The following is a 15,991-nucleotide window of genomic DNA, read 5'->3' as shown; positions in this document are numbered from 1 at the left end:
AAAAAAAGAGCGACAATTTAAAAAATATATATATTTTTTTTACTTGTTGCTATAATATCCCAATTTAAAAAAAAAAAATACTATTTTTTTTCTCAGTTAAGGCCGATACGTATTTTTCGACGAAAAAATCTCAATAAGCGACTGGTTTGCGCAAAAGTTATAGCGCCTACAAAATAGGGGACAGAATTATGATATTTTTTTATTTATTTTTTTTACTAGTAATGGCGGCGATCTGCGATTTTTATTGGGACTGCGATATTGCGGCAGGCATATCGGACACTTTTGACACAAATTTGGGACCATTCACATTTATACAGCGATCAGTGCTATAAAAATGCTATAATTACTGTATAAATGTGACTGGCAGTGAAGGGGTTAACACTAGGGGGTGAGGAAGGGGTTAAATGTATTCCCTGGGTGTGTTCTAACTGTGTGGGGGGAGGGGGGTGACTGGGGGAGGTGACCGATGCTGTGTCTCTATGTACAAGGGACACAGATCGGTCTCCTCTCCTCTGACAGCACGTGGAGCTCTGTGTTTACACACAGAGCTCCACGTCCCTGCTGTGTAACCGACGATCGCGTGTACCCGGCGGACATCGCGGCCGCCAGGTACACGCAACGGCTTTCCAGCAATGCGCCGGGACAGTGTTTACCCGCTGCGCGCCCCCCTAGAGGCGCGCGCGGGTAATGCACTTCAAATGACGTCCAAAGACGTCCAGTTGGCACTTGAGAGCCGCGCTGTTGACGTCTTTTGTCAATAGCGCGGGTCTCAAGTGGTTAATTTGGGTTTTCATTGCTGTCTGGGGTTGATTCCCCCTACTTTTTGTCCCAGTGACAGTTGTTAAATGTCTGACATCTCTTCACTTTTATGAAATTTCCAGTTGCATTCTGAGGCAGGAAGTAAAGCAAAATCTCCCAAAAGTCAGGCACAGACTTCATGCTTTTGTAAAGATATATTATGGAATAAGGCCATAGAAGTGAAATAATACCCCATTCACCTCCCAGCACCACGTAGATGGCTCTCGGGACTCTAATCTGTCTGAAAAAAACATTAGCGCGTCTGCAACGCATAACAAATGCCTTTGATATGGAAAGCCCAAGATGTCTTCCTGGAAGCCGAGTGGATCAGATAAGCAAGTACTCTGAGGGCTGTTCAATGTCTTCTTATCGTACAGAAGTCAGACCATCGCTTTGCTATTAATGTTTCGGGCCCCCATAGGACCAAATTGAACTCACACCTAAGAGGCGATTAATTTCGCTAAACAGGAAAGCATCAGATAAGAAAGTCTTCTATAAAAAGAGATCTCCTCTGTGCATTGGGAGTCTTACACCACTCAGTGTCAACTTCAGACACAAAGACTTTAACTCCTTATTGTGCTGTCCTCATATGAACTGCAAGAAAGGCGAGGAATTTTGATTTACCAAAGGAGTAGAGCATATTGACTTTGTAATAGACTGTTCACTTTGCTTAGTAAATAAGGGGAAGCTATGCTGACTCTATCATCCAATCATGTTTCTTATCCTTTTCCCTCTCCTTCCATTTATTTTTCCTTTCTCTTTCACCCTCTCCTTTCCTTTTTGCCTTTCCTCATCTCCCTTTCATTTTCCTTTCCCTGCCTTGCCTTGCTTTTTCCATTGATTTTGTACTTGGTTGATTTGAGAAAGCAATCCTTTTAAAAGAAACTATAATAGATTGAGGGGCAGATCCAGGTAGATCGGCGCATTCTTCTGTCCGGCGTAGCGTATCTATGATACGCTACGCCGCCATAACTTACAATTTTTTTTGGTATCCTGAAAGAATTTCCGCCGTAAGTTACGGCGGCGTAGTGTAACTTCGGCGGCGTAAGGGCGCGCAATTCAAATCGATGTGATGGGGGCTTGTTTTATGTTAATATGTTGTGAGTGACCAGACGTAAATGACGTTTTTTTTTTTAACGGCGCATGCGCCGTCCGTGGGGGTATCCCAGTGCGCATGCTCGAAATTTAAACCGGAACAAGCCAATGCTTACGACGGTGACGTCATTCTACGCAAAGTCCTATTCGCGAACGACATACGCAAACGACGTAACATCTTGAAAATTCGACGCGGGAACGACGGCCATACTTAACATTGGATACGCCTCATATAGCAGGGGTAACTATACGCCGAAAAAAGCCTTACGGAAACGACGTAAAAAAATGCGCTGGCCGGATGTACATTCGTGGATCGCCGTATCTAGCTAATTTGCATACTCGACGCGGAATTCAACGGAAACGCCACCTAGCGGCCAGCGTAAATATGCACCTACGATCCGACGGCGTACTAAGACGTACGCCTGTCGGCCAATTTTCAGCTTTCAGCACTGTCAGGCCCCGTACAAATGTGACTGGCAGTGAAGGGGTTAACACTAGGGGGGTGAGGAAGGGGTTAAATGTATTCCCTGGGTGTGTTCTAACTGTGTGGGGGGAGGGGGGTGACTGGGGGAGGTGACCGATGCTGTGTCTCTATGTACAAGGGACACAGATCGGTCTCCTCTCCTCTGACAGCACGTGGAGCTCTGTGTTTACACACAGAGCTCCACGTCCCTGCTGTGTAACCGACGATCGCGTGTACCCGGCGGACATCGCGGCCGCCAGGTACACGCAACGGCTTTCCAGCAATGCGCCGGGACAGTGTTTACCCGCTGCGCGCCCCCCTAGAGGCGCGCGCGGGTAATGCACTTCAAATGACGTCCAAAGACGTCCAGTTGGCACTTGAGAGCCGCGCTGTTGACGTCTTTTGTCAATAGCGCGGGTCTCAAGTGGTTAATTTGGGTTTTCATTGCTGTCTGGGGTTGATTCCCCCTACTTTTTGTCCCAGTGACAGTTGTTAAATGTCTGACATCTCTTCACTTTTATGAAATTTCCAGTTGCATTCTGAGGCAGGAAGTAAAGCAAAATCTCCCAAAAGTCAGGCACAGACTTCATGCTTTTGTAAAGATATATTATGGAATAAGGCCATAGAAGTGAAATAATACCCCATTCACCTCCCAGCACCACGTAGATGGCTCTCGGGACTCTAATCTGTCTGAAAAAAACATTAGCGCGTCTGCAACGCATAACAAATGCCTTTGATATGGAAAGCCCAAGATGTCTTCCTGGAAGCCGAGTGGATCAGATAAGCAAGTACTCTGAGGGCTGTTCAATGTCTTCTTATCGTACAGAAGTCAGACCATCGCTTTGCTATTAATGTTTCGGGCCCCCATAGGACCAAATTGAACTCACACCTAAGAGGCGATTAATTTCGCTAAACAGGAAAGCATCAGATAAGAAAGTCTTCTATAAAAAGAGATCTCCTCTGTGCATTGGGAGTCTTACACCACTCAGTGTCAACTTCAGACACAAAGACTTTAACTCCTTATTGTGCTGTCCTCATATGAACTGCAAGAAAGGCGAGGAATTTTGATTTACTAAAGGAGTAGAGCAAATTGACTTTGTAATAGACTGTTCACTTTGCTTAGTAAATAAGGGGAAGCTATGCTGACTTCTATCATCCAATCATGTTTCTTATCCTTTTCCCTCTCCCTCCATTTATTTTTCCTTTCTCTTTCACCCTCTCCTTTCCTTTTTGCCTTTCCTCATCTCCCTTTCATTTTCCTTTCCCTGCCTTGCCTTGCTTTTTCCATTGATTTTGTACTTGGTTGATTTGAGAAAGCAATCCTTTTAAAAGAAACTATAATAGATTGAGGGGCAGATCCAGGTAGATCGGCGCATTCTTCTGTCCGGCGTAGCGTATCTATGATACGCTACGCCGCCATAACTTACAATTTTTTTTGGTATCCTGAAAGAATTTCCGCCGTAAGTTACGGCGGCGTAGTGTAACTTCGGCGGCGTAAGGGCGCGCAATTCAAATCGATGTGATGGGGGCTTGTTTTATGTTAATATGTTGTGAGTGACCAGACGTAAATGACGTTTTTTTTTTTAACGGCGCATGCGCCGTCCGTGGGGGTATCCCAGTGCGCATGCTCGAAATTTAAACCGGAACAAGCCAATGCTTACGACGGTGACGTCATTCTACGCAAAGTCCTATTCGCGAACGACATACGCAAACGACGTAACATCTTGAAAATTCGACGCGGGAACGACGGCCATACTTAACATTGGATACGCCTCATATAGCAGGGGTAACTATACGCCGAAAAAAGCCTTACGGAAACGACGTAAAAAAATGCGCTGGCCGGATGTACATTCGTGGATCGCCGTATCTAGCTAATTTGCATACTCGACGCGGAATTCAACGGAAACGCCACCTAGCGGCCAGCGTAAATATGCACCTACGATCCGACGGCGTACTAAGACGTACGCCTGTCGGCCAATTTTCAGCTTTCAGCACTGTCAGGCCCCGTACACACGACAGAGTTTCTCGGCAGAATTCACCGAGAAACTCGGTCAAAACCCGGATTCTGCCGAGAAACTCTGTCGTCTGTACAGTTTTGGCTCGATGGAGCCGCCGAGGAGCTCGACGAGAAAATAGAGAACATGTTCTCTATTTTCTCGTTGTTCTATGGGAGAAGGCGGCCCGCCGAGCTGCTCGGCGGCTTCATCCCAAAACTCGACGAGGAACTCGACGTGCTTTGCACGTCGAGTTCCTCGGCCGTGTGTACGGGGCCTTACACTTTCAATGACAGTTGCGCGGTCATGTAACGTTGTGCCCAAATTACATTTTAATCATTTTTTCCCCACAAATAGAGCTTACATTTGGTGGTATTTGATCACCTTTGTGTTTATTTTTTGCGTTATAAACAAAAAAAAAAGCAACCATTTAGAAAAAAACACAATATTTATTACTTTTTTGCTATAATAAATATCCCAATAATTTTTTTTTAAAACAATTTTTTTCTTCCGTTTTGGCCGATATGTATTCTTCTACATATTTTTGGTAAAAAATTTGCAATAAGCGTTTATTGATTAGTTTGCGCAAAAGTTATAGCGTCTATAAAATAGGGGACTGTTTTATAGCATTTTTATTATAGTTTTTTTTCTTTACTACTAATGGCGGCGATCTGCGATTTTTATCATGCCTGTGACATTGCGGCGGACACATCAGGCACAAGGGTTTACAACCACTTTAAACTTTTATTATTTGAATTTGATTTTGGTTAGATTTTTTTAAATATAAAAGGCACAAACATAAATGTGTTTTTCATTTCTCCAGGTCAACAGATTATGGGACAACCTATGAAAAGTTCAATGAGAAGGTGGGGCTGAAGACTGTTCTCAGCTATCTATATGTGAGCCCCACCAACAAGAGAAAGGTGAGTGAGCAGATCTATATTTTAACATTTCTTTCCCATTTTCTAGATTGTAAGGTCTAAAGAGCAGGGCCCTCTGATCCCTCCTGTATTGATTTGTATTGTAAGTGTTCTGTTTGCCCTCATGTTGTAAAGCGCTGAGCAAACTGTTGGCGCTAAATAAATCCTGTATACTGTAATAATAATATTCAAACTCATTGGTGTTAAAACATGCAAGTGTGACCATTGTGCTATGCTTCTCCTGGAAATTCAACAATGCTTCAGAAGATAACCAGATTGCCACCCCATATTGCAAATGCAGATGTCAGATGATCAATGTTTCAGGTTTGTTGATGCTGTTAGGACTTTAACTGCATTTTTAAAAAAAATTCTTGCAAATGACTAGGTATTCTTTGCAAAGTAAAATTTCACCAAATTCACACTGGGGCACTGCGCTGGCAGGACAAGTCCTGCAATCAGCATCTTTGGGGCAGTGGAGGAGCGATGTATACACTGCTGCTCCGCTGCTCCACTGCTCCTATGCATTGAAATTAATAGACACCGCCATGGGCGGACTGACAACTCATGGGGCCCTCGGGCAATAGGAGATTATGGGGCCCTCGGGCAATAGGAGATTATGGGGCACCTGGGCAATAGGAGATTATGGGGCCCCCGGGCAATAGGAGATTATGGGGCCCCCGGGCAATAGGAGATTATGCGGCTCCCAGGCAATAGGAGATTATGGGGCCCCCAGGCATTAGATTATGGGATCACACTGTATACACACACATACAATATACACACACACAGAATACACATACAGACACACAGTACATACACACACTGGGATGGTACTGGAGAGGCGGGGCAGCTATAATCTTGCGACATTTCAGGGACAGATGTAAAAAAACACACTGGTTTTACTGAGGCTGGCAACCCTAATGGGGCCCTTGGGCAGTGCCCGAGTGCCCGAATGATCAGTCCAGCCCTGGACACCGCTGCCGAAGCATCATCAGCATTGGCAGCGGTGCTACACAAGCGCTATTTATTTTTAATTTTTTTTAAAGTAACACGGGCGCTATTAACCCTTTCCTCGGCCGCTAGCAGGGGTTTTAGCAGCTGAATAGTGCCGCTAAAACGGCGGTAAAGCGCCCCTAAAACTAGAGCCACTTTACCACTAACATGGCTGCAATGTGAAAGGGCTCTTAGTGTCCAAATTGTCCACTGCAATGTCGCAGTCCCGCTAAAAATAATTGATCGCCGCCATTACTAGTAAAATAAATAAAAAATGCCATTAAAATATCCCAAAGCTTGTAGACGCAATAACTTTTGCGCAAACCAATCAATATACGCTAACCTCCGCTATCCCATAGAGATACATGTATGTACATTTTTCACCCATGTGAAAGAGGCCTTATTGAAGCTCAGCAAATGCTCTGTGTGTGTGTGTGTGAACCCCAGCTCAGTAGTACCCCCACTCAGCAGATCCCCAGCTCATTAGTACCCCTGTTCAGCAAGTCCCTAGCTTATTAGTGCACTCATTCAGCAGATCCCCTGCTCAGTAGTTCCCCGCCGCTCTGCTGAGGCCTCGCTCAGTAGTACCCCTAGCTCTGCTAATACTTGCTCAGTTGTAACCCCCAGCTCTGCTGTTTCTTTGGTTTACTGATCCTTCCCTCTCTCCAGTCCCCATTCAACCCCTGCTATATTGCTCCCACGCTGCTCACCATGTGTAACATCTGCTAGTTTCTCCTGCTCTGGTCCCCCAGCTCTGCTGATCTTCTGCCACTCAGTCCTCTCTCTCTAGTCCCCCTCTCACCTTCCTGTATAACGTTCCCATGTTGCACACAATGTGTGCCGTCTGCTAGTTGCTCTGCTCCAGTCTGGACCCTGCTCAACGTCCTGCTGCTCCTCGCTGCTTACCAGATGTGCCGTCTGTACCAGACACTTCCAGAATATATAAACTGGAGGTGACTGCTGATTATGTCTTTCTGGTTAGTGTGTTGGTTTCCCAGTGCATACTGGGATATATCATACCTGCAATACCTCCAAAATAAAGCATAGCCAATGCCACATTTTGAAGCAAGTGTAAACAAACCCTAAAGGCCCTGTACACACGATCGGACAAAACCGATGAAAACGGACTGAAGTTCAGTTTAATCGGTCCAAACCGACCGTGTGTGGGCCCCATCGGTCCGTTATCCTTCGGTCGAAAAATTTAGAACTTGCTTTAAAATTGAACCGATGGACGCCTAACCGATCGGTCAAAATTGACGGTTAGTACACAAAAGCATCGGTTCAAAACCCGCGCATGCTCAGAATCAAGTCGACGCATGCTTGGAAGCATTGAACTTCATTTTTCTCAGCACGTCGTTGTGTTTTATGTCACCGCGTTGGACTCGATCGGTTTTTAAACTGATGGGGCCAGATCCACAAAGAAGTTACGTTGGCGTATCTATTGATACGCCGCGTAACTTCTAGGATGCCCAGTCGTATCTTTGTTTTGTATCCACAAAACAAGATACGACTGAATGGGGGCTAGATCAGACTGACGTACGTCTTAGTACGCCGTCAGATCTTAGGTGCATATTTACGCTGGCTGCTAGGTGGCGCTTCCGTTGATTTCCGCGTAGAGTATGAAAATTAGCTAGATACGTCGATCCTCAAACGTACGTCCGCCCGGTGCATTTTTTTACGTCGTTTACATAAGGCTTTTTTCGGCGTAACGTTACCCCTGGGTCTATGAGGTGTATGCAATGTTAAGTATGGACAGCGTTGAATTTTCCGTTGTTTACGTTGTTTGCGTAAAACATTCGCGAATAGGGCTTTGCGTAAATTACGTTCACGTCGAAAGCATTAACTATTTGCGACGTGATTTAGAGCATGCGCACTGGGATATCCCCACGGACGGCGCATGCGCCGTTAAAAAAAAACGTCATTTACATGGGGTCAAGTTGAATTAACATAAAACACGCCCACATCTTTGTCATTTGAATTCCGCGCCCTTACGCCGACACATTTACACTACGCCGCCGTAACTTTAGACGCAAGTGCTTTGTGAATACAGCACTTGCCTCTGGAAGTAGCGGCGGAGTAGCGTAACTACGATATGCTATGCCTGCTTAAAATTACGCCGATCTACGTGGATCTGGCCCATGGTGTGTAGGCTCATCAGACCATCAGTCAGCTTCGGACCGTTCTCATCGGATGGACCGACCGTGTGTACAGGGCCTAATAGATCAAAAAATAAGAAAATACAAGAAGGTCATTGCTAGGGTTTTACAATGAGCCCTCTGAAGTAGGTATAGCTCTAGAAAATGGACGTCCTAATTATTCTCAATCCAAAGCTAAAGAACTAGTTTAAAGTTCTCCTTTAAGACTTTGAGGCCGCCAGAAATCGACTTCTTTCTCCTTGACAGGGGAAATATTAGTCTTTCTACCACCCTAGGTCCTGGAGCAACGAGCCTGTGGCTTATAAAGCACATTTTTTTTTCCCTGAAAAGAGAAAATATATTTCAGTCATAAATGCAGGTGTAGGAGTTGAGGCATTAATTCTGAAAATTATTTGAACACTAGAAGGAAGTCGGGGAAATTAGATGTGCTGCTTTCCCTCGGGGCAGATATTTATACCTAATTAGAAAAACAAGTTCCTGGATGTTATTCAACTCAGGAAATGTCTAACATAAAGAATGAAAAGTCAAGGATAATAAAATGAAAAATGAAAATGAAAAATTCATGGCAGCTTCTGCTTCTTGCGACGCTCGATTAGCATTTAAATGTATACATCGCTAACAAATATGTAGGTACGTTCTGGTTACCCTGTGGAGAAATTAGGAACCAGGCCACATTCTGTGTGGTACTGAGGCCTTTTAGGCCTCAAATTCTGTAGACTGTTGTGAGGCAGATGACAAAGCTTGATGTTGATCGAGAAGCCCAAGACACGTCCAGCCGGTTAGATTAAAATTACTCTCTCATTTATCGTTAAAAAGACACCCATAAATTATTTACTTGGGCAGAAAATCAATTCGTTTTCCAATCGATTCACTAATTCTTATTGGATTAAAGCATTGGCGTAAATAAAATATGCTTAGACGACGATGATGAAATGTTCTGCTGGTGGATGAAGTGGGTGGTTTTGGAAGAAGATTTATTGATGTTCCTTAACTGTTTGTCACAAGCGTAAGGTGTGTTATACTGTATAATGTGCTTCAGAGAGATCTTGTCACAGCCGCTAAGCCGCATTAAAGGGTCAATTCATCCCCAAAAAATTATATATATATATATTTTTTTGTTGGTATATGTTGGAGAGTTAACCCACAAGTTCCTTAGGCCCCGTACACACGGTCGGACAAAACCGATTAAAATGGACCGAGGTTCAGTTTCATCTGTCCAAACCGACCATGTGTATATCCCATCGGTCTGTTTTCCTTCGGTCCAAAATTTTAAAACATGCTTCAAAACCGAACCGATGGTTAGTACAGAAAGCATTGGTTCAAAACCCGCGCATGCTCAGAATCAAGTCGACGCATGCTTGGAAGCTTGAACTTTGTTTTATTCAGCACGTCGTGTGTTGGACATCACCGCGTTCTGACCCGATCGGTTTTTGGAACGATGGTGTGTACGCACATTAGACCATCAGGCCACTTCAGCGGTGAGCCGATGAAAATGGTCCGTCGGACCAGTCTCATCGGTTTGGAACGACCGTGTGTACAAGGCCTTACAGGATATGTCTCAGAGACTGAGGTTGAGTTGCTGGATCCAAACATCAGTTTTGGCTGTTACATACTTCTCCAGTAAGAGGAAAATGGATGCCTAATCAAAAAGCTTATAATTAAAGGCTAAGGCCAGGAATACACTTTTCGAACCGGCTTAGATTTGAACCGTTTTATGGGCAGGCTGAATGTACCAAGTTGATTGATCTATCAACTTGGGTACAACCAGCCTGCTGGATTCTCTTTCGATTATTGGTAGCGGCTGTTAAAGCCCCTAGTTATAATCACTGTCTCATCCCTAGAGGTATGGCTCCCCCCACCTGCCCCCACACCAGGAAAAGACAATAAACTGACGGGAGGGATTCCCGCATCAACGCTGTTTGGGGCAAACAAGCTAATTTCTTTCCTGCAACCCGTGATTGCAAGAAAGACATTTTCCCCGTTTATGGCTGGCCTAAGTTCACCTTTTACATCAACTTGGCCATGCAGATAAGAGGCTCAGTAGTTTACAATACACCAGCCGGTTATGATATTGGATATACCAGTGTCTATTGGGACACTTAATATTGTAAGTGTTTGGGGTAAATAACTTCTATTTTTATTATTAAATAGGCAGTTTTACACCATGAAGGCCTTTTCCTTTCTTCCTTCACCATAATCACGATGTCAGCTGGTTTTATGGGAAGCTAATCAATGTTGGGAGTGCAACATGAGTACAAGTGAAGGAATTTTCTGAATTGATGCGCCATTTGTAACAGATACCATCAAATTTGTTTGGTGAGATTTTGGAGTATTTGGTGGTGGTGATAACCTGCTTGTGGTGGATTGAAGTAAAAGGTTTTGCATGGGACTTTTTTTCTGCTACTACTTTGCACATTTTGGTAGCTTACCTGTTCCTCTGGTCATTTTATCAATGGTCATTTTTACACAGGACCCTTAGGATTGGATAATAGAAGAAGAATATACATACATTTTTTGCATGGTTTCAGAACGATTTATGCATCAATGAAACTATAGGTAGGTACATAAAACTTACTTCAGTGGGCAAAGAGTTCCGTGAGAGTACGTCTCGGCGAACCATTTCTATATGCCTTTGAGTTTAGAGGCCAGGTTTCGGACATTGCTCGTGGGTAGAGGAAGTGGATGAGTAACCGACTGCGGAGCTGAAAGAAGTACAAAAAAAGAAACAACAAAAAAAAATAAAGCATCTTAAAGAAAACCACAATACGGTGGCATAGGCCTCAATGACCCATATGCAGCGTGAACATACGCTGGCCTGTAGAGGGGGTAACAGTTTAGCTCAACAGGTTTCCTCCGTAACAGGGACACAGGAGAAAACGTATAAAGCGGTAGGGTATAGCCCAAAAAGCCGCTTAACAGTGAGAGCGAGCATTTCTTGAATTTACCAAGTGCCAGTCTTCATCTTTGCGACCCCGGTTGCGGTTGACAGAGCTGTGTGGGGGATCGTCAGGAATTATGTCCCAGGATTTAAGCAACTCGAGACCTTTGGTGAGCGAATCAACTGCATGCTCCTTCCCCTCGTTGGTGATGATGAGTTTGTTTGGAAATCCCCATCTGTATGTGATTTTGTGGTTACGCAATGTTTTCGAAATAGTGTTCAGATTCCTCCTTTTTTGTAGCGTAAACTGGGATAGATCCGCGTAAAATTGCAGATCCTTGTGCTGTGCTGGAAGGAGATCTTTATTGTGTGCTGCTGCCATCAGGCGCTCTTTCACATGAAAGAAGTGGAGACGCAGTATGACATCTCTTGGGATTTGTTCTGGGAGATAGGAAGGTTTGGGCAGTCTGTGTATCCTGTCTATTGTAACATCCATAGCGGTCAACTCAGGCAAAATGGTAGTGAACAACTGAGCCGCATAAGTGCGCAGCTCTGATTGCTGTACTGACTCAGGGACCCCCCTTATCTTGAGGTTGTTCCTTCTGGAACGGTCTTCTAAATCTGCAAGTTTGGATTTAACTGCATCCATCTCCTCATCTCTCGCATCATGAGCATCCACCAGGCTGTTAATGGTGGACGCATACTCCCCCATTTTGGTCTCCACATGATCCACCCTGGCTGACACCTTCTGCAAATCACTGCCAAACTTGCAAACACAAGCCATCATGTCACTATGTAGTGAGCTTCTCAGAGACACTAGCATGTCTCTGAGTGTAGTGTCGAAAACTGGCTGATTAGCAGTAGGGAAACGATCGATTGAATCAGGGAGCTCCCTGGTGTCATCTCCTGAGTCTGGGCCTGCACTCACCTCCAGAGCAGGATCCACGCCATCCAGCCTTAATCTGGACTTCTCTGGGCTCCCAGAAGCCGATGGAGGCACAGGAGAGGGTTTCCCAGCTGATGGAGAGGTTCGTTTTTGTGTCTTGCCTGTTGTATGTTGCAGCTGGGGAGTGCTGGCTGCGGATGGTGAGGGAGACTCGGCGCCATCTTGCCTCTGTTCCCACGAGAAGTACTCGGTAAGTTTTTGCGGTCTCTGGGCTCCTTTCCGTTTGTTCGTCATTGTGGGAGGTGCAGTGATGTCAGCGGGAGATCCCTGTGAAATCCCTGCACCGCGATCGCCGCTAATTGGGCTGCTGTGTGCCGTTGTGTCCCTGCTATGCACGGAGCTCTGCTATCACGCGGCCATTCAGGTCCTTGGCAAGCTCCGCCTGTTTCAGAATGATTTAAAGGTGTTAAGGTTCCTTTTTTTTTAACCACTTGCTTTTTTTTTTTTTCGAGGTTCGGAGGTCCCCAGGGGCCATGGAGATGGCAACCCCCCTTTTTTATATTTATTTTTTTATAAAAAATATATATATATTTTTAATATATGTTTATTTTATTTTTTATTAAAGGGACAATTTTTTTTATAAAAAAAAAAAATATATATATATATATTTTTTATTATATATATATATATATATATATATATATATATATATATATATATATATATATATATATATATATATATTTATAAATGTTTATTTATTTCTTATATATTTTTTTATTTTTTTTTTATTAAAGGGCCCAGAGGTTTATGTTTTTTATTTTCATTAGAGGGTGGCTACCCCCCTATTTTTATATATATTTTTCTTTATTTCTTCTTTTTTTGTAAAGGGCCCCCCCCCCCGCTTCTCAATTCGTGGCACCCCCCCCCCCGCTTCTCAATTTCAGGCGGCAGCACCCCCCCCCCCCCGGGGTTCTCTGCTCCAGGAGGGCCCATGCCTGAAGCTGTGTAAGGGGCCCCATAATTCCTGATGGCGTCCCTGTGGTGGATAGTTCTAGAATGTAGTGGGCAGGTTGAAGAAAATCAGCAGCTGAATAGTTATGAGGTCTACTGGTGGAGGGTGCCCAGATGGTGCCTGGAAATGAGCATAAATAGACTGAAGCCTGGAGCTGCCTTGTTCTTGACCAGGAGGAGAAGTTCCCAGCCTGAAGGGCTGCTGCCCTCCCAGGCAGCCCAGCTAATACTTGCCAAGAAGCTCAATGAGGTCCCAGCTAAGATAGTGCTGCGCGGGCATGTCTTCTGAAAATCTCAGAAGCTAAAAGAAGGGGGAGTTCACCTAGGAGTCCACTATGGAGCTGCCTGACACAAGAGGGAGACATCCAAGTATCCAGGGACTTGTGAGTGCAGGATCTGGGTGTCTGTTGCTTTTAACTTCTAAGGGTTGCCTGACCTGGAACATTGCTTATGGTGTTCCAGTGCTGTCCATTTCCTGAGCAATTATTGAGGGAACTGTTCTAAGAAGTAGCTGCAGAGAGAAGCGTGTCCTAGTAATACTGTTCAATGTTCTGGAGTACCCCACTGTTCCCCAAGCCTTATTCAAGTTACTTGGCAATAAATACAGAAAAAGACAACCCCTATACTTTTCATTGAGCCAGAGGATTGCATTTTGCTGTGTGCCTGGCTGCTTTTGCACATACAGTTGTGCTCATAAGTTTACATACCCTGGCAGAATTTATTATTTTTTGGCCATTTTTCAGAGAATATGAATTATAACACAAAAACTTTTCTTTCGTTCATGGTTAGTGTTTGGCTGAAGCCATTTATTATCAATCAACTATGTTTTACTCTTTTCAAATTATAATCAGGGCTCAAGTCCTGCGGGAACGCGTGGGAACGGAGTTCCTGCACTTTTTTCACAGCAGGAACTCAGTTCCCTTTGCAGTTCTAGAGCAGCCGAGCCGCCCGAGCCAATCCTTCACTAAGCGGTGATGCCCAGCTCGAGTCACTGTCAGGGGCAGGCGAACCTTAGTAATCCTTTATGTTACTGGCCGCTTCCTGTATATAGATTCATCGGGAAGTGTGCGGGTATTCCGTCACTTCCTCGATGCCGCAATGTCTCCTGGGAGCTTTTGTCATTGTTCCCAGGAGACATTGTGGAGGTCTGCCGTGAGTAATCGCGGGATTTAGAAAGAACTTGCTTCTGTAAGTAACAAAGAAATATTAAGGTACAGTGTATCGAAGAAAAAAAACATGCAGTTTAGTAATTATGCATATGAGCGTATCATTTTTTTTTTTGGTGGGGGAGTGGATCTTGGTTGGGAGTTCCCACACTTATTTCCCCAGGACTTGACCCCTGATTATAATGACAACAGAAACTACCCAAATTACCCCAAAGTTTACATACCCCAGTTCTTGATACCGTGTATTGCCCCCTTTAACATCAATGACAGCTTGAAGTCTTTTGTGGTATTTGTGGGTGAGGCTCTTTATCTTCTCAGATGGTAAAGCTGCCCATTCCTCTTGGCAAAAAACCTCCAGTTCCTGTAAATCCCCAGAGTGGCTCAATGATATTGAAGTCAGGAGACTGAGATGGCCACTCCAGAACCATCACTTTATTCTGCTGTAGCCAATGACAGGTCATCTTGGCCTTGTGTTTTGGATCATTGTCATGTTGGAATGTCCAAAGTATGTCTCATGTGCAGCTTCCTGGCTGATGAATGCAAATGTTCCTCCAGTATTTTTTTGATAACATACTGCATTCATCTTACCATCAATTTTTACCAAATTTCCTGTGCCTTTGTAGCTCACACATCCCAAAACATCAGCGATTCATCTGTATGTTTCACAGTAGGGATGGTGTACCTTTCATCATAGGCCTTGTTGACTCCTCTCCAAATAATGAATTTATGGTTGTGGCCAAAAAGCTCAATATTGGTCTCATCACTCCGAATGAATTTGTGCCAGAAGGCTGTGCTTTTTGGAGTATTGTAAGCGGGATACTTTGTGACATTTGCGTAGTAATCGCTTCCTTCTGGTGATTAGACCATGCAGCCCATCTTTCTTCCTCCTTATTGTGCATCTTGAAACAGCCACACCACATGTATTCAGAGAGTCCTGTATTTCCCCTGAAGTTATTTGTGGGTTTTTCTTTGCATCCCGAACAATTTTCCTGGTAGTTGTGGCTGAAATTTTAGTTGGTCTACCTGACCGTGGTTTGGTTTCAACAGAACCCCTCATTTTTCACTTCTTGATTAGAGTGTGAACACTGCTGATTGGCATTCACAATTCATTGGATATCTTTTTATATCTCTTTCCTGTTTTATACAGTTCAACTACCTTTTCACAATTATTTTGCTTTCCCTATGACTCAGAATCCAGAAACGTCAGTGCAGCACTGGATGAAAGATGCAAGGGTCTGTCAGGAGTCCAGAAACTCATTCACCTTTTATACACACACACTTATTACAAGCAAACAGATCTCAGATGAGGATGGTTTCCTTTAATAGCCATTCAAACCCCTTTGTGTCAACTTGTGTGCATGTTATTAGGCCAAAATCACCAGGGTATGTACACTTTTGATCAGGGTCATTTGATTCGTTTCTGTTGTCATTATGATTTAAAAACAGTAAACACAGTTATTTGATAATAAATGGCTTCAGCCAAACACTAATCATGAGTGAAATAAAAGTTTTTGTTATCTATATTCTCTGAAAAAATGGCCAAAAAATCATAAATTCTGTCAGGGTATGTAAACTTATGAGCACAACTGTATGTGGGAGTGAGCACTACTCACGCAGACCACCCTAGG

The 15,991-nt window shown here is 44.0% G+C and overlaps 1 protein-coding gene across 1 annotated transcript in view; it reads left to right on the top strand.

The window, feature by feature from the left end:
- Nucleotides 1-15,991, top strand: part of SORCS3 (sortilin related VPS10 domain containing receptor 3) — a 774,589-nt gene that overhangs the window by 251,325 nt on the left and 507,273 nt on the right. Inside the window, exon 3 of the mRNA XM_040361656.1 lies at nt 5,174-5,273. Coding sequence (XP_040217590.1) covers nt 5,174-5,273 — 100 coding nt within the window. The remainder of the gene's footprint in view (nt 1-5,173; nt 5,274-15,991) is intronic.

The sequence above is a fragment of the Rana temporaria genome, chromosome 8, assembly GCF_905171775.1.
Source record: "Rana temporaria chromosome 8, aRanTem1.1, whole genome shotgun sequence".
Taxonomy (NCBI): domain Eukaryota; kingdom Metazoa; phylum Chordata; class Amphibia; order Anura; family Ranidae; genus Rana; species Rana temporaria.
This window is presented reverse-complemented; position numbering and strand designations above follow the sequence as displayed.